Source organism: Meles meles, chromosome 4, assembly GCF_922984935.1.
Source record: "Meles meles chromosome 4, mMelMel3.1 paternal haplotype, whole genome shotgun sequence".
In the NCBI taxonomy this organism is placed as follows: domain Eukaryota; kingdom Metazoa; phylum Chordata; class Mammalia; order Carnivora; family Mustelidae; genus Meles; species Meles meles.
In genome coordinates, this window is record NC_060069.1 from 153579591 (window position 1) to 153603933 (window position 24343).

Here is a 24343-nt window from a genome sequence, read left to right on the forward strand (position 1 = left end):
TATTTGGCAAATTATAAGGTTAAGTCTCCATCTCAGGCTACAGACAAAAATAAGTTCCAAGTAGTTTAAACTTAAAAGTTAAATTTCTTAAAAAAAATTTTTTTTTAAAGAGAATATGGGAGTTATTTGCTGGCAGCAAAATACCTTTCTGAATTAAAACCAGAAGTCATAAATGGTAAAAATGGGCAGTTTTGACAATATAAAATAATTAAAACTTGTGTATTGCAAAATACATCCACTTTATATAAAGACTCCTAAAACTTAATACAAAAGATACCCCAAACTTACAAAATTTGTCCAAGGATATGAAGAGATATTCACACATGAATATATATTGAATGAATATATGAATATATATATTGATTATAGAAATACACAGAAAGAGGCTTTATCTCACTGGTGATCAGGAAATGCAAGTTAAAAAAAAAAAAAAAAAGCATTTTTTCATTTCTCACCTGAGCAAGTTTAAAGGTTTCGTAATAGCCAGCTCTGTCAAGGGTGCAGGAAAGTCGATGAAATACACGCTGTTAGCATGGTTGTATGAGTTGACTAAGCTGTTTGAAAAGCAATTTGATAATACCCATTCAAATTTAAAATTCTTACTCCCCTTCACCCAGAAATTCTGTTCCTCTCCCTCCTCTAGACGGTTTTTCGGCACATGCGCAAATACATGTGTAGGCGGACGTTCACTGCAGCGTTGTTGGTAAAAACAAAAAAGGAATAGCTCCGTCTAAGTAAGAGAGTGCTTTAGATAAATTATGATACAGCTAAGCAGGAAGATTTAAGATGTGAAAAAAAAAAGACATAATCTACATATACAGATAAGCTCGCCAGTAAAAAAACAAAAACAAAAACAAACCAAGAATATGAACAGTGTAATTGCATTTTGGTTAAATAAAAATGTGTGTGTGTGTGTGTGTGTATGTGAATGTTTCTGTGTGTGTGGTTAAATTCTTGAAATACAGGCATGAAAACGTGAACATTGGCTACTGCTGGGCAGTAAAGAGGGGGCTTTCATGTTTAATTTTTTGTATATTATTTTCATATTTACAAACGTACCAACATTTGTAATCTTTGATGGAACACTGAAAATAAATCCAGCTTTGACAAGTATAATAGAGTAGGAGTACCCAGGTCTGCAATGGTGTTTGCTTTATCTCAGACGTCCCAAATACGTCACAAAGGATGGAATTACACAGCTAGACATAATTTATTGCCTTGCTGAGGGGACAGCAGCCATGTCTTCTACTACACAGTGCCGCATTATACCCCAGATGGCATCCAACTGTATTGTCTTCGTGAGGTTAAAGATCAGCACACACACACACACACAAAAACCCGTGGAAACTGACATGTGGTGGTAACAATTTTTTAATTCCCTGAAGCTTGAGGTTAAGAAACATCATGAAAATACGTATTAGAACATTACTATCAATCTCTTGGTTGACTAATCAGGATTTAACTTATTTTTGTGGGTATATAATCATCAGATTCTCTGATTTCTCAGACTTCTTTATAAATTAGCTGATGATCCTGTTAGATTTCAGAAGTCTAACGTTTCCTTTTTTAACGTCGGCGATCTTGGAGGGAGGCTTAAAAAGATTTTTGTTTTTGAAAAAACTAAACCGTCAGTCCAGTTTTCTCCAAAAATATTTTTTTCCACGGTTGACTGAAAAATTAAAGTGGTATCTTGTCTGTAGTCCTGTTCTAAATATTGTTTATAATAGAAAGAAATATAAGATGATGTCCGCCATTCATATTTTTAAAATCTTCATAAAAAAGTTGGGGGAAACACATGAAAAAAGCCAATATTTGATGAAGTTCTCAATGAATGCTTGCTAGTTCTGCTAGGAAAGAGGAAAGGAATCCGAATGGACTGATACGCTCAGGGAAGAACTTCTTAATGGAAGCTTCCTAACGGAATTTGACCTTGAGTTTGACAGCTAGAACTTAGATACTGTGAACACTGATGGCCTGTCTTCTGATCCGGGGGTCCTGGTATTTGGAGGGTAAATAGATCAAATTTAACATCCATGATGTATTGGAATAGCATAAGAAATTAGAAGAGGGGCTCTTTGCTGGCTCAGTCGGGAGAACATGTGACTCTCCATCTCAGGGTCATGAGTTCAAGCCCCATGTTGGGTGTAGAGCTTACTTAAAAAAAAAAAAAAATTAGAAGGCCTTTGCACACTGCCGTTTTGTTGAAGTTTGTCTTAAGAGCACAGGCTGATGATAACTCAGCAAGTCTAGGTGGTGCACGGCTGAGGACATTAGAACTGGTCAGGGAGCTTTGAAGAAGTAAGCATTCTAGGGCTCACTCCCAGAGACTCTGGAAACTTTATATACAGGATTCAGAATCTTCTCCAGGTGGTTCTGCTAGGCAGTCACTTTTGGGAACGCCCATTCTAACCTAATGCCTTTTTCCTGTCAAGACTAATTCTCAGTCATTTCTGAAACATGTCCTTTTAGAAGTATCCCCGAAAAGGACACCACTTCAGTGGTTGTCAGCCATCAGCCAGTTCAGTTCATTCTGAAAATTGTTTATCTTCTAATTTAGTCTTATTCGTGTAACATTAAACATTGTTGTTCCTTGTTTTCTCTTGAGGGTGATTTTTTAAAAAATAATAGTATCTTTTCTTTCCTGCCTTCCTTCGACTTCCACAACCTTTACATCTGAGGTTGGCTTGTTTAGTAACAATTGGCCATTGTATCATCACTGTTTGGAGGGATGAGTACACACCTGATTCCAGGAGTGGGCCAAATGCAGCCCCTGCCTTTTTTGTTTGTTTGTTTTTTTAAAGATTTTATTTATTTATTTGACAGACAGAGATCACAAGTAGGCAGAGAGGCAGGCGGGGGTGGGGGGGGGGTGGGGGGAGCAGGCTCCCTGCTGAGCAGAGAGCCCGATGCAGGGCTCAATCCAAGGACCTTGATATGTCCTGAGCCGAAGGCAGAGGCCCCAACCCACTGAGCCACCCAGGCGCCGCTCCCTGTTTTATAGTAAAGTTTTATTGGAACACAGCTGCACCCACTCATTTGCATATTGCCTTCAACTGCTTTTGTGCTACAAGGGCAGAGTTGAGGAGTTCCTACAGAGGAAAGATCTGATGACCTCTAAATTAGAGCTTCAGAAAACAGTTTTAATATTCTAATCCAGAAGTTTTGGGGAAGACCGTGTATTTCCAGGCTGGCAAATGCAGGAACCATGTGCTGCTGCCCATGCTGCTGAGCACATCCCAGGCAGCCCCACCAGCTGCTCTGAGTCAGCACACAAGTTTAAATCTCGTTGCTGTCCTTCTTCTGTGTCATGCTTACGAGGGGAGAGGGACTTTCTCTTCCCTTCTTCGCGACAAGGTCAGAGATTTCAGAAATATTCATGCTACCTGATGAATCTGGCAGCCACGAAGCATATAAACATTGAGAAGAGACAATAGTATCGGGCTTCGGCCGTATGTACTTGAACCTCGTAGCTGCTGTGTGCATTTGACTGTGGATATTAACATCCTGTAGAATAGATCGGTAACATTCGAGACACGTACGCAGTATCTGGGGTTGTGTTTCCCTTTTTGATGATGTTCCACTAGAATGACCCCAAATGCTTTGAGGTGTTACAGTGGGGCTGCTTAAGTGAAAGTGTATTAAGACCAGTATTGTTACTATTTCCAATCCACCTGACTTAAAGCCCCCAGTAGATGAATCTACTTCATGTCCATTTGACTCCACATGACAGCCAGCCCTGTCGCAAAATTTGCATGCCTAACTCTTGCTCCGTTCTAATCTTACGTGCTGTGTTTCCACCATTGGATTGGCATTTTGGGTCGAGTTTCCCACATCCAGGAAGAAATATTTCTCCTTTTCATATGAGAACCTTTGTTCTTTTTCTAAGTGGTTAATTTAATGTTAGGCGTGAATTTTTTTATATCCTCTGAATCTTTAAGTTATACGTTAAAATTAATGGATTCCTTTAAAAACAAATCAGGCTAATTGAGACTACTGTTCGGTCAAACTTGACCAGTGAATTTCCTTGGTTAAAAGGGAAAAACTGATCTCACGGTTACCCTGAAGGATGGGGGAACTCTTGTTGGCACAGATAAGAGGCTGATATGGTGATGTGTCTGCTTCCTAAGTATACAGAACAGAACAGGGCTGGGTGTGATCAGCTACTTGGGGTACAAGCTAGACCTGCCCATGGGACTTCGCATCCAATTCCAGATGTCGGTCCCAAAAGTCCTGTGAAGCAAATAAAACCCTTTGTGTCAAGGGAGTGACAGTAACGCACCGAACATAATTGAGTAAAGCAGCAGACCTTTGAGAAGGTTCTACTGCTTGGACAAGACGAGTAGCAGTTCCAGACAGGCCATGATCCAGGATTGAACTCCAGCCCCTAAAGGGTTGCTGCTGGCAAAAAGGCAAACGCAGAGGGCCCGGGGTCCCAGGCAGGTTCCTAGAGTAGAGAGCGCCCCATACAGAAAACCAGGGATGGTTCCCTAAAGTTGAAAGTGAGGACTAGGCTCTTAGAATTGGACCGAAGCCCAAACAAGAGAGCTTCAGTACAGACAGAGAGGTGGACAACAGGAGAGGTAGCTTTTAAAACTCTTATGATTAAACACTTCTCATATGCCAGGCAGCATTTTAAATATTTCACAATTCTCATAGGCACCATAATGAGACAGGTACTGCTATCCTCATGTGACAGATGAACTTGAGACACCAAGAGATACAAGTTGCCCATAGTCACCTGGTTAATAAACGGTAGAACCAGTATTGAAATTGGGGTAATCTAACTGCAGAGCTCTACTCTTAACCATGACCCTTCGCCGTCTGAGGCTAAGTCCCTATGTCAGGCTCTCATTCGTTCCTCACTCACTCCTGCCTGACATCACCTTGGTCCTAGAACGAGGGGTGGAGGGGGTTGGGAGCTTGACTGTTGTCGAACCTGCCCAGGAGTTGGGGATCCCCCAGCACAATCTGGCCTCGAAACAACTGTTTGCATTGCAGAGCTGTGGCGATGTTTAAGTATGTCATAATATCACCAATAAATATAAATGAAGAAGAAAAGGCGTTTAGCCATTTGCATTTCGCATAAAATCCAAGTGGGGAAAAAATGTCATCTCAAATCTTCCTCTAGAGAAACAGTTGGGGCTGCCCAGAAAAAGAAACGTAAGCACAAAACAGCGCGGGGGAGTTGAATGAGAAGTGGCTAATGTGTTCGCATCTGATGCAAGCGTTAGCAAGACTATCAGAACTGTAAAGCCAAAAATAGAACCTCCGCAGCAGTATTGCTCTTTATCTTGGGGAAATCCTTGGAACGTGCTCAGTTTTAAACACTGCTTTTACCCCAGACAGTGAGGGTTCCTTAAGGTGGAGCAGAGTGCCAGTGTCTCCTGCTCACGGGGGGTTTTATAAGTACATTGTAGAGCTAAATCGTAAGCTGTGCAATTCGACTTTATTCCGGCCCATCCCAAGCATGTTTAAAATTCAAGTCTGCTAATAAATGTTGCACCGACTCTGCCCTGAATACAGGTGGTAGATGTTTGGGGCTTTATTTTTTATTTACTTACTTACTTTTCCTGTGTATTTGAATGAGTTAGAAGACTGGTATTTTTTCTGTTTTTCCAAAATCATTTTTAAGATCCTGCCTACTCATTTCTATGATTTCTCAAAAGCAACATTAATGTGTGTTGAAGTGTCCAACGTTTTACCTCCTCGGGCTGTATATATTAAGGGAGAAAAATAAGATAAGGTCTCTGATAGACCCTTATTTGATACAGTAATGAAAACAGTTTTCTAACAGTGACGTAATTTTCCTCCAAAGTCGTTCCCCTGTTGCTCATAAAATAGTGGGGTAACTCATAAAGATAAGTAGAACCATCCTGGTGATTGGGAAGGATCCTTTTAGGTTAGAATTAAAATGCAAACATTAAAAACACTTGATATAATAACATCTGTGAGAGTTTTAAACAGCAGAATTCTATATTCTCAAGTGCACTTTTATGATACTAATTTATATAAAAGAAAAACACAGGACCTTAATAAAATTGGCCATTGCCATGAATAAACTCTTAATTTAATTCAAATTAGATAAATGATGAGGAAATTAAAGAGCTTTTAGGTAGGTTAACAGCATCTTTTCTCCCCATGGAAGAAATCTAAGATATCTGAGACGGTGTTTTCATCTTTCTCATCCCTGTGCTCAACAGATACCGCTTAGTTATTAAGAGGTTTTTAGAGTACCAGTTAATGTTGATGGCACCCTTTGGTTTCAGGTTTAAATCATAAGCCCCGGGGCACCTGGGTGGCTCAGTGGGTTAAGCCTCTGCCTTCGGCCTGGGTCATGATCTCCGGGTTCTGGGATCGAGCCCCACATCCGGCTCTCTGCTCAGCAGGGAGCCTGCTTCCCCTTCTCTCTCTCTGCCTACCTCTCTGCCTACTTGTGATCTCTGTCTATCAAATAAATAAATAAAGTCTTAAAAAAAAAATCATAAGCCCAAGTCAAATTATTTCTTAATAATTCCTCCCAAGTGATGAAGTCTATCACATCACTTTCCAATTCAAGGTAACTCTAAGAATTTCATCTATGGGCCTGAGGGCTTGAGTCACTTTATCTTAACTGCCATTGCTAGGAAAGTGGGGAGGATTGTAAAAAAAGAAAGAAAGAAAGAAAAAAAGGCAGAAAGAACGAGAACTTGCATCCCAACACATACTGTTTGTTCAAAGTTAATGTTTAGAGACCGTTTTCCCAGACACGGAGAGGAGAATAGGGTGAGGAAGCGTCCGTGCGGTGTGTCCGTCCACTGGGGTCGGAGGCTTGGGGCTTGGTCCCTGGTCCCGGGGGAGCACCTAATGTCTTTAGGGGCTGATTGAGCTCCAGGGTGATTAAACTTTGTGACTTTTCCTGCAGGTGGATGAGAGCCAAACTGGAGAACCGGGCTGGCTTGGAGGAGAACTAAAAGGAAAGACAGGATGGTTCCCTGCAAACTATGCAGAGAAAATCCAAGAAAACGAGGTTCCCGCTCCAGTCAAACCTGGGCCTGACCCGACCTCCGCCCCCGCCCCCGCGCTGGCCGTGCGCGAGCCCCCAGCTCCTGTGGCAGTGACCGCTCCGGAGCCCTCCGCGACCCCCAACAACTGGGCCGACTTCAGCTCCACGTGCGTGTAGGCTTGCTCAGTCTTCTTTCCAGTGTTGTCACGGTTTGGGGCTGTACCTCTGCGCAGAGGGGCGGGCTTATTCCATCACCCCGTTCCCCGACCCCTCTGCTAGCGGACTGGGTGTGACGCGCTTGGCACCGCGTAGTGAGCCGTCCGGGCACACGCGACATCGGGCCGCTCGTCTCACCGCGCTCGAGCTGGTCTACAGCTCTCCTGGGGGGGAAGAAACGGAGAAATGCCATTTCCTAATCTGACACCCGGGGCAGTCAGCACAGTCATTTCCTGCCTGTAACCAGCCCTTTCTTTGCTGGTCAGAAAAAGAAATTGAATTGTCACATGGTTTTGAACAGGATAGAAAGCTGTTTCCTTCAAAGCTTTGCTTTATTCTCTGTCATCAGTCTGGTACACACGTGTCGGGTGTGCCCTGGGTCATCGGGAAATGGCCTTAGAAACTGCCTATAAGCTGAGGTTTGAAATGATGGCGGAGGGGCGCCTGGGTGGCTCAGTGGGTTAAGGCCTCTGCCCTCGGCTCAGGTCATGATCCTAGAGTCCTGGGATCGAGCCCGGTATCGGGCTCTCTGCTCGTGGGGAGTCTGCTTCCTCCTCTCTCTCTCTGCCTGCTTGTGATCTCTGTCTGTCAAATAAATAAATAAAATCTTAAAAAAAAAAAAAAAGAAATGATGGAGGAAACTGCTGTCCACGCTTACATATAGAGGACCGTGATCTATGTGTGCAGTTGTCGAATAGTATTTTATTTATTTTTTACTCTTTTTTTAAAAAGATTTTATTTATGGACAGAGAGAGAGTACAAGTAGGCAGAGCAGCAGGGAGAAGCAGACTCATGAGCAGGGAGTCTGATGCGGGGCTGGATCCAAGGACCCTGGGATCATGACCTGAGCCAAAAGCAGATGCTTAACCAACTGAGCCATCCAGGCATCCCATAAAAGTGTTTTAGGCAAGCAGTCAAGTAGGAGTGATTTGAGTAAGAAGTATCTTACTTAAATTTTTTTTTTTCCCAAGTCTAGTCATCTCTGAAAAGAAACAGATGGAAGGCCAGGAGTCAAGACATAAAGCTAGGGAAAGATCAGATGACTCAGACGGGAGAAAAGTATGCTGACCAAGGGCAGAGGAAGTAGACAGAAGGATGGAAGGATCAGCAAGTTTTTCATACTTCTATTTTCATATAAAAGGTTGCAGATGCTAAGAAAGGTCCTCCCTATCTAGCCTCTGCTGAGAAGTAGCCTTCTTTTTTTATTTTTATTTTTTAAAGATTTTATTTATTTGACAGAGAACACAAGTAGGCAGAGAGGCAGGTAAAGAGAGAGGAAGGGAAGCAGGCTCCCTGCTGAGCAGAGAGCCCGATGCGGGGCTTGATCCCAGGAGTCTGGGATCATGACCTGAGCTGAAGGCAGAGGCTTTAACCCACTGAGTCACCCAGGCACCCCTGAAAAGTAGTCTTCTATTAGTATGATTCCAAGATGAAACTCTCCCGTTCTGTCTTGATCTTGATTAAAAAGTTCTGACTTTTTACATTTTTTTAAAAAGTTTTATTTATTTGATAGAGTGAAAGAGAGGACATGAGTGGGGTAAGAGGTAGAGGGAAAACAGACTCCAAACCGAGCTTGGAGCCCAATGTGGGGCTCCATCCCAAGACTCCAGGATCATGACTTGAGCTGAAGGCAGACGCTTAACTGACTAAGCCACCCAGGTGTCCCAGTTCTGACCTTTTTCTTTTTTTTTTTTTTTAAAGATTTTTTTATTTATTTGACAGACAGAGATCACAAGTAGGCGGAGCAGCAGGCAAAGACAGAAAGGGGGAAGCAGGCGCCCCGCGGAGCAGAGAGCCCGATGTGGGACGTGATCCCAGCAACCTGGGATTATGACCTGAGCTAAAAGCAGAGGCTTTAACCCACTGAGCCACCCAGGTGCCCCAAGTTCTGACCTTTTTTTAAACGAAGACTAACATAGAAGACAAATACTTTGTTTTCTAAGATTTCATTTTGCTGTGGTCCAGTCATTGTGACTCTCTCCTGCAATACATGTGTGGTGTGTACTTCTCCTGCTATTATTACGGACGTCTTATTTTCCAAACCCGAGTCAGGATCTGCAGTCTAACAAAGGAATGATTTTTTTTTAATTTTTAATAGAGACAGACAGACAGACAGGAAGGTTCAGAGCCATCCCCAACCCAGAGCCCAGCATGGGGCTCCATCCCATGGCTGTGAGACCATGACCTGAGCCAAAATCAAGAGTCGAACACTTAACCGACTGAGCCACCCTGGTGCCCCTCAAAGGAATTATTTTGATTTTCAGATGTGTTTGTGTCTCAAAGACGTAAAGAGTAAATGATGTTTGGATTTGCGTTCACACAGATATATTTATTTAACATTATACAAATCACAATATTAAAGCCATCCCTGAGATCCCGCATGAGTAGTGGCTATAAGGATCCCAGTTGTCCTTACCCTGGTGGCCGGACATGTGGCCTGGTTTTTGCTGTGGGTTGGAGGGGACAGAGAGACGGCATTAAGCGCCAGCTGCCAAGCTGGCATGTTTTCACGGGTGCTGCCTAACTTCTTTTTTGCTAGCTGTACTGTTTTTACAAATGACAAAGTGGCAGAATATTGTTCCCATTGTATCAACGAGGGAATGAAGATTCAGAGAGATGGCTGTCATTTGCCTGAGGCTCATCACTAGGGCGTGAAGCTTGGACTCGAACCCGAGCTGAACCTCTTTCCACCCTGTCTTGTTTGTGAATTTAGAAAGCCCCATAAATGCAGTGCGTCTCTGTTTGCTGTGGGTGAAAAGCGGGCGTGTAGGAAGGACTTGCTTCTCATGGTGGCCTCTGTTTCCTTCCAGGTGGCCCACCAGCACGAACGAGAAGCCAGAGACAGACAACTGGGACGCATGGGCTGCTCAGCCCTCGCTCACTGTGCCGAGTGCCGGCCAGCTAAGGCAGAGATCAGCATTTACTCCAGCCACGGCCACTGGCTCGTCTCCGTCTCCTGTTTTAGGCCAGGTAAGGGCAGTCGGTGGGAGTGTGAAGTCCCAGCCTGCTGCACCCAGTACCAGCACGTTGGCAAGTGCATCTTCACAGTGTTATTTCTACGTATCCGGGTCAGGTGGCAGCGGGAATTCAGTTCACGTTTTCCCAATAGCGTTAAGGAGTCTGGAGAGTTCCAAGGAGGGTAATCTCCTGCCCAGGTTGACAGGAAGTGGCATTTGAACAGCATTTTGATTTTATTTGGCAGCGGAACGGGCTGGCCCCTCAGCCAGAGGATACTGTGAGGAGAGGCTTTAAGGTAGGACAGAGCGTTTCAGGAAAACCTTGGGCCAGTTGATCTGGGGAGACCAGTGAGTATATATCGGAAAAGATTGGCTGATTATAGGTGAACAGGATAAAGTAGTTGTTCTGAATATTACTACTCCATACAACAAAGCAGTAGTTGATGTACTACAGCAAAAATAAAGGAAGGGAATGTCTGTAGATAATCAAACAGAGCAGATGCCCATCTGGCAGGCAGTTGGGAGTGGGGGACAGTTTCTGACCTGGAGCAGGTTCATGGGGAGGGGCAGGCAGAGGACTTGGGGCAGCAGCGACCGCTAAGCAGGACGGAGTCACACTCTGTTGGAGCCAAAGGAAAGGAAAGCGGTCACGGATTGAGGCAAGGATTTGACCTCAGAGAGAAACGGGGGCACAAGAGAAAATGATTTCTAGTGGGAAGGAGAATCCGGATTGTAGATGTGTTCAGTTTAAGGTGAATGTCGGGCACCACGCGGGCCCATCTGACAGGCAGTGGGAACATAGATCAGCTCTGAGGCCATGGTGAGATCTCCAGAAAGGAGAGAACAGAGCAAGAAAATGGAAAATGCACAGTGTGTGTGTGTGTGTGTGTGTGTGTGTGTGTGTGTGTTTTCCGACCTGGGAGAGGAGGAGCTCCCGCCCAGAAGGGTTCCTTCCCTTTGCTTCTGTCCCAGCTCCACTGTTTGCAGAAAGGGGGTTGGTGATCAGGGCAGAGAGCAATCAGTGTAGCAAGAAGAGTGTACCTGTGACCTGGGAAGGGTTGGGAGAAACGGATTGCGAAGGGCTGGGGAAGCACAGAGAGCGAGTGGAGAGGTTCGTGACCCTGAAGTCACAGGAGCAGAGCAGAGGGAGGGCACTGGGGAGAAGGCAGCCACCGAGTCAGGCACGGAGAACTTCATGGTGGAGGGTGGGAACCGTGTGCAGGGCGCAGAAAGAAGACAGGATTCTTCTTCTGGGAGAGGGAGGGTGAGGAGAGACTGGAGGAGGATAAAGGAGAAAAAGGAGTTCAGGGGGGACCGTGTGGCTGCGCTCTTGGGAGCGGACCCTGAGGGCTGCAGAATGTGCAGAATCAGCCAAGAAGAGTGAGGGACTTCGAGGCCAGATTTAACCTGAATGTGTGACCGGTCGTCCCTTCCCTTTGTCTCTGCTCTCTGCAGCCACACTTGATAGCCCGGGGTTAGAAACAGCAGGGAAAGGGAAGCTGCTCCTGTGATCGTTACTACTGTCACAGCAACGCTGTGGATAGATCCACTCCACATCCTTAACCTTTCAGAGGAAGCGTTTCTGTTACAGTGTGGAAACTGAGGCCTAGGGAGAGGCAACAGTTGTCCAAAGTCACGAAATTAGTTAAGTGACACGCCTGGGGTTCCAGCCGTGAGGCCAGGCTGTGTCTGGCTGGCTCTGGGCTGGGTTATTCGCTTGTGTCCCGCAGAAAAGTCGACAAGGCAGGCACAGGGACGGCGTATCCGGGGAAGGGTTCATGAGACGCTAGCGAGGGCTCAGCCAGTCGAAGTGGCTTGGCAGAGGGACGGATGGAAACAGCGGGAGGATTGGACAGCGCCAAACAGCCGCAAGCCAGCGGGCCGCGGGACGGGGAGCTCCTGGGAACCCAAGGAAGGAAAATGAGGCAGACACTCTGGGATTTGAAAGAGTGTGGAGCCGAGATGGAAGGGGAAGAAGGTGAAGGTCCCGGGAAGACGGGTGGAGAGGTGGGCTGCGTGGCCGCTGGGGTATTTGACCTGCGTCAGTGCTCACCATCGAGTGTCGCTAGGAAAATGTCTTCTAAAGGCAAGTACATGTTGGTTCTGACTGAGCTGTCTTTGGCCATTATCCTTTGTTTCTGTCCATTTTCACATAGGATGGAAAGTTGACTTTTTTTTTTTTTTAGCATTAAGATATTATAATGGTTTTATATGATGGTTTTTAAAAATATAATAAACGGCTCACCCTACCTTTCCAGCCACATCTCCTTCTACACCCCTCCATGAAACTAGGCTCCACGCACCCCAGGATTGTGCTCCTCCTCCCGGACCCTTTGCAGTGCGCCACGTCGAGGCCTTTGCCGGTGCTGTGCCCTGGGCCTGGAGTGCCCTTCCTCCGAAGCCCTAGCTTGCACAGGCCTCCGCGCCCTTCCAGGCCCGACTCCAATGCCGCCGCTTCTGTGACATTGTCCCTGTGGCCCTCGGGCAGAATTCCTTCCTCTTTGCTCTCTGTCCCCGCCGTGAACAGTTGGAGCCTGTCGGTGGTAGATTTCATTCTGCCAAGTGCTATGGATGGTTGTGTATACCTCTTTCTCCCGCATTAATTGTGCAGTCTTTGCTGAGAATATCGTACTGGTGCTTTGTGGTTAATAAAGTCTTTTCACCAAATTATTTCGAGGAGCCCAAGGTGGCATTTCATTCCTCTTTGTAACCATGTTGGCATGTAGACGTTCACAGGGGATCCCAACGCATTTACGCCCCGTGTCTGTAAAAAGGAGCTAAAACGAGCACAGTCCAACATGGGGCATATTTTCCTGTGTCCATCTCACCTCAGTATCAGTCCACTATCCTTTGAGATTTCATACCGTTTCTGCTCCCGTATCAGTCTTCCACCAAATGTCCGAATGCGTTTGGAAATGCGGGAGGGTGCCCTGGGCCACTTGGGGGTTAAAGTAGAACCAGACGGAAGAGGCACAGAGCCAGGTACCACAAAACGTATTATGACCCCCTGGCTTGGTTCCAGGGGGTGTTCGAGACGGCCAGACAATGCAGGCTGGCAGGTTTTCGCCTCTTGTTTTGAAAAGAAGTGATTCCCAAAACACAGGGACCCATCCAGCCCCCGGGCTACCCCGAAGCAGGGCCCTTCGTGGCCGCATATGCGCCCATGTGCGCTGGCTGGATAGCGCCGGAATTTTAACCGATCGCGGAGTAACGAGAGGTCCTTTATGTGTTTCCACACAAGGGCGAGAAAGTGGAGGGACTACAGGCCCAAGCGCTGTATCCTTGGAGAGCCAAAAAAGACAACCACTTAAATTTTAACAAAAATGATGTCATCACCGTCCTGGAACAGCAAGACATGTGGTGGTTTGGAGAAGTTCAAGGTCAGAAGGGTTGGTTCCCCAAGTCTTACGTGAAACTCATTTCAGGGCCCATAAGGAAATCTACAAGGTATTTTTGTGTTTATCTGCTTCTGTTAGATGAAAACAATGTTAGGCATTAAAGTATTGCTTGCACGGGTTAAGATTCACAGAGGGGGTTGCAGGATAATTTTGTCTTCCGGATCCTCTAACTATGGAAGTTAGGGGCTGTGCCTGCAGAAGGCAGCCTCTGTCAAATAAGTGGTCGTTCCTTTCCTACACGTGCGGAAGGCTGCGTATGTTGTTTGTCAGTACTTCTATAAGAGGGAATTCTACTCTGAGACCTGGAACATTCTTGGGGATTTGGTGCAGACTATGCCTCTCTTCGTGCCTAGTGCCTAGTCCTACACCAGATACGCATGAAGACTTAGAGGCCCCAAACATTTGGGGAAGTAATGGAAAGAACGAATTTTCTCTTTTGTTAGGAGCCTTAGAGCATGGCTCTTTTAACATAAGAGTTGTAGTTCAATTATTGCGATCACATAGGTGCTCAAAACAAATTATGAGTGTGAAGGAGAGAAAAAAAATCGTGGACGAGCATCTGTTCTTCATGATTGCAAATAGAGCAGTACATTGGCTGCTCACCCCACGTAGCAAGTACTGAGAAGCAAGAATGCCAGCTCAGAATCTGGTATCTGTTGCACATTCCGTGTTTTCACTGAGCGAAGTGCCCCTCTTTCCGCTATAGGTGGGGCAGAGTTTTAAACATTAAGCAGCTTAAAAAAAAAAAAAAAAAAAATCAGTGTCATTTGTGTTCATTTCTTTGAAGATAAAAATTAAAGTACGTTCTCTTCCCACCTCTTCCAGCATGGATTCTGGTTCTTCAGAAAGTCCTGCTAGTCTGAAGAGAGTAGCTTCGCCAGCAGCCAAGCCGGCCGTTTCCGGAGAAGGTGAGAACCCGAGTCCAATTATGCTCCTTAAGAGGGTCCTGGGGATCACGGAATATGAGCAGTGAATGTTTGAAATGAGACGGGATTTCATTCTAAAATTGACTACGTTGATTGACGTCTGGTGTGTCCCACTCTGAGGTAAAAAGAGAGGTTAGATCTTTCCCGAAGCAGAGTATTTCACGGAGACTTTCAAAACCATATCAGATCCACTGACCATAAATTCCGAGTCTTGTCATGATACTTGGTCACGAGCCCTTTGACCTTTAAAAGAGGCCCATCAGCGTCGCTAGGGATCCAGTTTTGGGAGCATCTCTGTGGCCAAATCGTGGTCATTGCTTCCCCTAGTAGAGCCCGTTCTCCTCTGACCTCTACATCAGCGTTTTGTTGTAAAACTGTAGTGACACAGTGAGTAAAGCTGTGCCGGCAATCTCTGCCATCTCCCTGACCTCAAAGGAACCAGAGAAGCTTAGTTTTTCGGTTCCTGGTAAATAACCACATCAGGGGATTTAGGCCTAAAAATATCATTTTGAGTATTTACGATGCAAATAATTAACAGCTTGATTTCCTGGTCTTTGTTTTCATGACATAATTCTGAGGATCACCCGTGCCCATGCACGGTGTGGGGTTTAAAATGAATGAAACCCATGTAATCCGGGCTCCAGTGGTAAAAATCTCCCGTCTTCTCTGCATTCGGTGTGGCCGTTCTCATCGAACTGAAGACCACTGCCAGAAGCTGCCAGACTTTCCACCAGAAGTTGGATCAGCGCCCCTAGCTGACAGAGGTCCACCCGGTTGTGTCTGAAGTTTTCGTGGGTTCCTCAGATAAATTCTCTGCAGAGAGTGTGTTTGATTTAGTTTCTTCGCCATCATGAAGTTGTTGCATTCCTCGGAAAGCGCGCCTTGTGAAAGACAGAGTTACGAAAACACTTCTTTCAGGGGAAACAGCAAGGATTAAGGTGCATTGGCCCTTTCAGACTCACGGTAGCATAGTTACTTTTCCAAAAGGAATTCGAGAAGCAAAAATGTCTGTAGTTTATAAATGCAGCCGTAGAAACCTCATCGCTGCCAAGCAAATCCAGCATTTTTTTGGATCCCGTTTTTGCCGTTCCCACCGAAACAAACATTAGCAGAGTTCCGTTTATATGTGCTTAATCAGTCATCTGAATGGGTGTTTTATCCACTAATGTTAGCAGAACGAGGCACCAAAAAGCTTTTTAAACACACCGTGTGTAGTCAGTTTTGTATAAAGCAAATTTTATGATTCTGCCCAGATTCACTGGTATTTTATCCAGTGAAGCTTATACCGGCGCTCGCCTGCCAGCCAAGTACCCGTGAGCACGCCTTCGCCTCCTCATCTGGAAGGTGGGCATAGTGCACACCCCTTTGGGTAGAAAGTTACTACAAAGGATTAGGAGATCAGCTGTGTCAGGCATTTAGGAGAGAGGTCCGTGAGCGTCCGCTAGCGTTCTTGACTTTTTACTTTGTTTCCTGGATTGTCGATGGCGAGCCACTCGGTGCAGCGGGCCTTCTCATCTAGGAACAGTTCCCATGAATGCTGATTTGTTTGGAAACACATACGGAGGCCTTGTCCCTTGAGGCCTCGCAGAGCTCACAGGTGAACCACACACGTTTAAAGTTGGGTAACGGAGAGAGTGTCATCCCCGCTGACATTTATTACATTCACCATCAGGTGATTTAGGAATACTAGAAAACACTGGGAGGGAGATCGCTGGCCTTCCAGAGTGCCGTGGGAGAACTTGGCAGTTGACGTTCAGAGGAAAGCTGTTAAGGTATATTAATGAGCCCCTTATTAGACCGCATAAAGGCGATCACATTTCAAGTAAACCATACGCCAGATTGAATAGATTTGTAGGTTTGGGAATGGCCAGTGCCCTGTGGTAAATGTCTCCGCAGGGAGGTCAGAGTGAGTGCTACCGCGGGTCCCTCCTCCCATGTCCCTGTCCTCACTGAGTCCCCGCCGAGTCGCGCAGATGCCTTTGTGCACAGTGGGGCGAGCGAAGCCACGGTCTTTTCTAGTCTCCTTGGTATCGCAGACTGCAGCCATAGGTTCAGCCAGAGTTCAGGCTTCTGAAGTTTCTGAAGCATTTTGAAAGTAGCTTCAACATTTGGATCCGTTTTTGAGAAAGCGACTTTGCAGCTCAGGAACCACCGGGAGAAGCCTCGATCTGCCGATCTGCCCAGGACCCTGTCTGAACTGGCCGCACTCGCGCTAAGGGTCAAGTGAGAGAGCAGCACAGAAGGGAAGGGTCAGAGGACGGAGAAACCAGGGGAAGGAAGATAGTAATGAAAGAAGAATGCCCTTATCAAGACCGCCAGACTTTGATTTCCGTGTGTGGGAAATCCGTTTTCCAGTGGTAACTGGAGGTGAGCCTTAGCCGCACCGAGGACTCAAGACACAGAGGCTTCTGTTCTCCTGCACACTTGGATGACCTTGGGTCTGCCGCGGGTCCGCACTCCCCAGCAGTCCCTGCCACCGAGAGGCTTATGCAGCCCTTGGAGGGCTCTCCCACAACGCAGAGCTGCCCACATTAGCACACGCATTAGGGGGCTTTGTGTTTTTTTGTGTTTGTTTTAGCTTTCATTAGTACCCCCTGCAGAGGCTCTTACAATGAGCCAAAAGGATTCCTCCATACTAAATTTCTGCCCATTAATTAACATTAGGCTCTGAATTTAAGGGCTCCCTCTGAAGTTTTAGCCAGAAGCAGGCATCATGCATCAGAAAAATGTACTTTCTGACTAGGTAAATGGTGATTTTTTTTTTTAACCCCTTTTAAAAAAAATACGCAAAAGCCTAGGATAAAATGGAGAAAAAGTAGAAACAAGAAACCTAGGTTCATCTTTCTGTAAATCTTTCATCCGGCCCTAGCATAGTGATCTTTTGGAGAATACAGTTTGCTTTCCGAGCCTTAGTAAAGTCAGCAATTTGCGATTAAAAAGAAAACGTTCCTCTGGAATGCACACCCTTCCCATGCAAGACTGCAAAAAACGTTAGTTCTCATCCTTTAAGACGCAAATAATAAAATGTAAGAAACCGAGATTGCTTTTCAACTTGTTCAGAAAGGTTTGCTATTTTCTGGGATTGAGGAGACGTTACTTTTATTATCAGTCCCTGCTTCCTGTTTGTGTACCTGAATGACAAATGGATGCTCGTTTTTAACTAAATCGTGTGTATCCTTTGTTTTTATGTTCTAACAGCTTCCCACCATCCGTGTATATGGCACAAAAGGTCATAAGTTTTCACTCGGGCACTTGAATAATGAACAGTGTGTCTTACTTAATTTACAGAAAGGTTATACTGTATCTAAAACGTCTCCACAATTGTGATTTGGTACCCTTCAAGTGGAAGTTACGGTGTCTGATGTGGGTAGAAGGGCCCATGTGTCCGGGCATCCAAGTCAGTGCTCAGTACGACTACTCGGTAAATGTTAGTTGAAGGTAAATGTAAACGCCATTTACACTTAAAAGGGAATCATGACATTAAATTAGAGCTCGCTCCTGGCACTCCGTGTTGGTAGACGGGCAGTTGGCCTCTTTTGTTCCCAAAGCTGGGCCTTCACAGGAATTGTGCCCCTGTCTGCAGTTACTAAATGTTTATGTGCAGTTGGGGAATTTGGTGCCCAGGGTGTTCTGCAATTCAGTTTTATCTGTGACAAGCCTTTCTCTTGAATGGATCTTATCCGAACCTCCTTATTCATAAACTTGCATTTGCAAAGCTGTCTGGGTTTTCTGTAAACAATCAAGCTCTCTCCGTATCTCAATATTTCTCCCCACCAGAATTTATTGCCATGTACACTTACGAGAGTTCTGAGCAAGGCGATTTAACCTTTCAGCAAGGGGATGTGATTTTGGTTACCAAGAAAGATGGTGACTGGTGGACAGGAACAGTGGGCGACAAGTCCGGAGTCTTCCCTTCTAACTATGTGAGGCTTAAGGACTCAGAGGTAAACCCACATTAACTGTTTCCTCTCCCTTTCTGTGCGGTTATTCTCTTTGTGGGAAGCCACTACATTGGTCGGTGGAACGCTTTGATGGGTTTGGCTAAGTTCCAGGAACTTGGCAGCAAACACAGAGCAACCCGTCATTGTTTGAACTTGTCATTTGGTGCTGCAGGGTAAGCCGTGGCTTCCCACAAGCAGAAGAACTCCCTGGGGCCAAGTGGAGCCTGGGCTGAGTCACTGGGTTACTGGTCAGCACTGGTCTCTGTGCCCGCATGTGACTGACGGAGGATTTGGAGGGAACGTGTTTCATTAGGCCTTCGGGGTGGCTGATCTGGGATACTTGTAGAAGGGCACACAGTAGTATCTCCCCATGTGGTGATATGGGTCCCAGAACATGGGATAGTAGAGAGTTTCTCAAATTTATATTTTTGCCTACACGTTAGGAAGACGTAAGATTTAAGAGCTCGATAACACTTTGGCCTAGGCCTTAGTACCTCAGGCCCACTGATCGGGGGCCTGAATTTATTCTAAATGCTGTTACCCTTATAAATCAGAATGGCTCCCATTGTTGTGACATGGGGCCCTAAAAATCCAGTTGCGTGCCAAGTGGTCTTGAGGTGGTGCAAGTTTAATGAAATGGTGGGGTGCGCCCCCCCTCCGGGAATACTGGGAGCCTGTCCCTTAGTGGCACATTTCAAGTTAGTGGAGAATTTCGGGGTAAATCAATGTGGTCATTTAACAGATCAATTGCACATAAATAAACCAACAAGAATTGACTTTTTTTTTTCTTTTTTTTCTTAACGCTGGCTTTCCCAGGTGTAAGCCAGAGGGACAGAACTCCCCTCTCATCGGCATGCCTGTACGAGAGTGGACCTTGGGCTGGTCCCCAGGCCCCTGGTACCTGCAGCTGCTTTGGGAGCCTGGAGCCGGGCCCCATGCTTCCCGTTCCCTTCTCCTCTTCCCTGCAGTGCCCAGGAGCAGTTTCTATTTTGCTTGGGTTTTGTTTTTTCAGGGAGTGTCATTTTAGCTTTTTGTGGGTTTTTTTGTTTTGTTTTGTTTTGTTTTCCCTTGCTGTGGTCTCGAAAGCAGCTTACTGAGACACCCAGGGAAGGATTTGCATTGCTTACCCTGAGAGAATTTGGCAGAAGCCTGGTAGAAAGTGCTACTCTCCAGTAAAACAGCCAGCGAATTGTCCTCGGCAGACCCAGAGAGGGGAGAATTGGGCTTCCCTCCAAGAATCCAGTCGGATCCAGTAAAAATCATACAGAAGATATTTCAGAAGCGCAGGGGAAAAACTAAAACTAGACTCAATTTCTACCACTAGGCATGAAGATTCTCAAAGTGACTACCTTTTGAACCAATTAAAAGACCAAAACCATTACTTATATTGTATTTTGATAAACTATAGTTTTCTATAAAAAAAAAGAAACAAAACAAAACCCTGAAATCAGTAAGTTTAAAAAAAAAACAAAACCCTGACTTTTTTTTTAAAGGTAAACTGAGTTATAAGGTGCTTTTTAACCACAGTCTTAAAATTTGAGACACAGAAGAACCAACAAGTGCTAAAGATTTTGGACAAATACTCAGCTACATTATTTCACAAGGAAGAAGTCTAAAAAGTTAGCTCTTTGATTCTCCTTGGATACAGAGTTCAGTGTCTACGGAAAATTTCCTGCTAAAACCAGACCCAGCCTCAGAAAGGAGAATTGCCCCTCTGGGCATGGGAGAGGTTGTCCTGTCCTGGCTTCCCTTCTCTCTAGGAGAAAGGCCAAGACGCAGACGCTGAGGCATCTTTTCTCTCTCATTCTTGAGGGGGTCCAAGATAGAACCCGGCCCTCTGAGTGTGTCTTAGTTTCTGTGCTGGCTGTGGTGTCAAAAAGGGAGCGCACTGGGTCGCCTGGCCGGCTCAGTCGGTAGAGCATGTGACTCTTGATCTCAGGGTCGTGAGTTCAAGCCCCACATTGGGCATAGAGCCCACTTAAAGAAAAGCGGGGCCTACACCAAAGCTGTTTGGACTCTATTACTGGGTGTTGCCAAACCTTGATCCTTTCATGGACTATAGGGAGTGTATTCTAAGTACATGCTAAGAAAGTCCTTTGGATCGTGTTTCATTAGTATTCCTTCATTTTGATACGCAGCCTCTAAAAATAGCAAGGGAGATTGGTATTAAATATTCTGTTAATACAGAAATCATAATCAGAGTAAAAATTGTAACTCGGACTTTCCCTGGTACATGGTTATTAAATTTCAGTAACTAAAATAAAAGGACTGTGATAAGTTAGATAAATGGCATGTTCTTATTCTTGCAGTAACTGTCATTTACTTCATTGAGCTTTTTTTGGTTTTGTCTTGATTGGAATACTTAATTTACTGCCAGACAGGGACTCAAGAATGAAACTCAATTCAGAGTAAAGCCCTCAGTAATGACAGATTGCAGTCTGGCCCCTGTCCTGACTCGAGGTGCCTATTGGCTTATTCAGCTGGTTTAAAATTCCATGAGTTTCCATAAAGGAATTCAACCCCAGAGCACTTTTGGAACAATTAATAGTTGCCAAAAAAACAAAACAAAACAAAACAAAAACCTCTGGTCTGGTCTGCTTCTGTGGAATGTGCAGCCGGCACTGATTGAGGGATTTCAGGGTTTATACGGTGGAAGATGGGTGGAGAGGATGCGCAGGACGGTGGCTGCCTCGGGGGTAAAGAGGTGAATCGGACGGGGCAGGCATGTTTGAATGGCCACGATGCTGTTTCCGTTATTAAAAAGAAAGGAAGCTCTAAAGCGAGTGTAGCAGACCATTAACATTTTACAGTCAATCTGGGTGTTGGGCTCATGGATGTCAGGCAGAGTCTCTGTAGTTTTTGTGTGAAATGTTTAAGACCCATCTGGACACAGGCAGGAGCTCAGTGTTCAGGACCTAGACCAGTAGGGTCTGGCACCCCCTGCTAGAGTTGACCCAGGACAGCACGCACGTGGTCTACACCCAGGCAGCACCTGAGCCCTCTGGGACCCTACGGTGCCGCATCCTTTGTTCACTTTTCTCGAAAGAAGAGGGTAAAAGGTGTGTGTTTAAAGCACTTATTTTGTCCCGTTTTCCTGATACCATCTGATGGCAGCCGATACAATGCTGCTGTGTTTCCCCAGAATGAGCAGGGAGGCGCCGGGGGCTCGAGTGGGCTTGTGTCGTCACTGATCGCGTTTGAAGTTGCATGCACGAAACTCTGCAGTATGCAAATGAGACCTTTTGCTCTGTTTTAAGGGCTCTGGAACTGCTGGGAAAACAGGGAGTTTAGGAAAAAAACCTGGTAAGTTACAAACCCTGATGCCTGTTTTTCAATGTTTTGAATGTAATTGCTAGTTGCTCCCGATCTTTGTTCGGGAGGGCGGGAAGCCTGGAAGGGAAGACAACAGGCTCTTTCGTAAGAGGGGTTGGAGTTTATCGTCTTCTCGGAATCCATTCACAACGTGCACATGGTTAGGAACTCTAGCTGTTGCTTCACACGTGGGGAGTGGGGACGTCGCTAGACAGCGTGTTCTCCTGGGTCGCGAAGAAGCGAGTCAGGCAAGGTGGGGGCAGGTTGTAACGCGTGGAGCTCTAAGGTTTGGGTGCAGCCGCCGCGCCTCATCCTCATGGGAGGACCAGGAAGCTCACTTCCTGTCCTGACAGCACAGTTGGGTCCCAGGACAGAAATAGCAGCCAGGATTCAAAGAGCAAAGTAGAGGTCCCGTTAATGTAGAAGCCACGGGCTGGTTCTCCTCAGGTACACACTGAAGGTACGAGATACAGCCATCCCTCTGAATTCGGTGCTGTAGTTAATTGAACCAAAATCACACGTTCCACAAATAGTACCATGAACTCGAGGGACAAGAAGCAGATGTGAAATCCTATGGTTTGCGTGGCACGTCTTTTTGCTCTTGTGTCCGTAGGAGATGGTAGATGGGGGCGTCCCCGGCAGGCTTTTGGGCAGGGGATGGGGATAGTCTGGTGTTCCTGGGTCTGGTGCTCAGCTCCAGAAGGGCTTACCTGACAAGGAAAAGTGGGTTCTTGGGTTGTCACAGGATTTTAGTCAGAGTCCCCATCTAGGTTTTAACTGTGAGGATTTTACATTGCGAATTGTCATTCCAAAGGGTCCAGATGGGCTTAACTTTGTACTGAAACCAGCAAGCTGCTCAGGGACACAAAAGACAGAGAAGAAAGCTGGGGGCAGATTGCTGGCTGTGCATGCCAGGTCCTTTGAGGAGCAGGAAAATCTGAGGCCAAATAGGACACTCATTTGGACGCTCTCCAGGCCAAAAACTCCTGGAATCTAGAGCTAGTCCTTGGCGGGTGAGGGGAGAATTCTTACCCCCAGCACAGATTTCCCAGCGAGGGCTCTCGGCAGGGCCGAGGTGTGTGTAAGCTGGCCTCTCTCTTGCTGCCCCTGATCTCCCCGAAGCATCTGGCAGGGCCGGGCCTGCCCCCGACAGCCCAGTGGCCGCTGGCCGATGGCAGAACAGGGTCAGAGGAGACTGCCTGGTGCATGTGCTTTCTGGAGCAGGAGGAAGTACCGTCGGAGGACGGGGGGGCCTTTTTACCTCTTTTCTTTCTTGCTTGCTTTCCCTCATTCCTTCTTTCAAGATCTGTTGTGGTGGGGAGAGAGCGTGGAGGACCAGAACAGTTTGTTCCATATTGCTTCTAGAAGCTCCTAAAGCAGTCACTGCGGGTATGCCAGAATTCAGTCAGAGAAGCATTTTGTTTTTTCGTACTTGACCTCCTGTGCCAGCAGAAATGTACTTTTCAGAGTCTGGTCTGTGGTGCTGCTGGAATTTTTCCCATGAGATTTTTAACATTTAGGGAAAGTACAGAACTGTTTACGTCCCCCCCCTTTGCATAAAATTCTCTTAACTCCCGACTCTTTTTTTTTTTTTTTAACCTAAAATGAAAGAAAACGTGCATTGACATGATTCCCACCTGATATTCAAGGATCCCCCTCAGAATGGGAGCCGCAGAGAAAATGGTCACGTGGGTGGGGCTGAGAGCCTAAAGCCACAACACCTCAATCAGCTAGCACCAGGCCCCTGAAAGTTTCTGGAGAAAATAGAATTCGTCTTTCTACTTATTTGGAGGGTGGGAGTCCCTTGATTCACTTCCCTAGCGGTGAGTGTCCTGGGTGCCAGCCCTGCGGTGTGGAGGGCGAGGAACCAGGCCCTGCGGCGGGCCTCAGGGCCTTGGCAGCAAGTGTGGGGGGGCCGGGACAGAAGGGGTAGGAATTGTGGGGCAAGAACGGGGTTCATGGAGAGAAGTTTGGTAAATATGTTCTGAGGGAGGATGAGGAGGTCCTAGAGCAGAACCAAAAGACCAGCTGAGCCTGTGAATGGAGCGTCTGAACTGTAGGCCATGGGACGGGGGCCACGGAGTGAGCCCTCTTCATTGAGCAGAAAACCAGCCCAGGGCACTGGCCTTGAGCCCATCAACCTGGGAACTGGGGAGGTGGCTGTGTCTTCCTAGAATTTCTCCTCCTGACCCTGACACGGCGCCGCCATGTTTGATCTTGTTTTCCAGAAATCGCGCAGGTGATCGCCTGCTACACGGCCACCGGCCCCGAGCAGCTCACTCTGGCCCCTGGTCAGCTGATTCTGATCCGGAAAAAGAACCCAGGCGGTTGGTGGGAAGGAGAGCTGCAAGTTAGTGTCCTTTCTATGTGTCGAAAATTCTCTGTCCACATTTGAGTGTGTAAGATGCCAGAGGGCGAGGACGTCCTTGCAAAGGCCAGCAGAACCCGCCCCACCTGGTCCCGCGCTTGGGTGTGGGGAGGCGCCCGGTCGTCGGAGTCCGTGTGTTGGTTTTCGGAGCGTCAGGCACCCAGTCAGTAGCAGAATGGGGAGAGCTAAGGATTCCCGAAGAGGTTTGTCCACATCGGCCTGCCTGCTGCATCCCCAGGGTGA

The 24343-nt window shown here is 46.4% G+C and overlaps 1 protein-coding gene across 11 annotated transcripts in view; it reads left to right on the forward strand.

The window, feature by feature from the left end:
- ITSN1 (intersectin 1) overlaps positions 1-24343 on the forward strand; it is a 212285-nt gene that overhangs the window by 140284 nt on the left and 47658 nt on the right. For 10 of the 11 annotated variants that reach the window (XM_046002823.1, XM_046002821.1, XM_046002820.1 and 7 more), the window contains 7 exons: positions 6902-7149; positions 10009-10168; positions 13397-13602; positions 14379-14461; positions 18257-18423; positions 21678-21723; positions 23961-24082. In XM_046002823.1, the coding sequence (XP_045858779.1) occupies positions 6902-7149; positions 10009-10168; positions 13397-13602; positions 14379-14461; positions 18257-18423; positions 21678-21723; positions 23961-24082 (1032 nt within the window). The remainder of the gene's footprint in view (positions 1-6901; positions 7150-10008; positions 10169-13396; positions 13603-14378; positions 14462-18256; positions 18424-21677; positions 21724-23960; positions 24083-24343) is intronic. The other variant, XM_046002828.1, reaches the window with a different exon arrangement.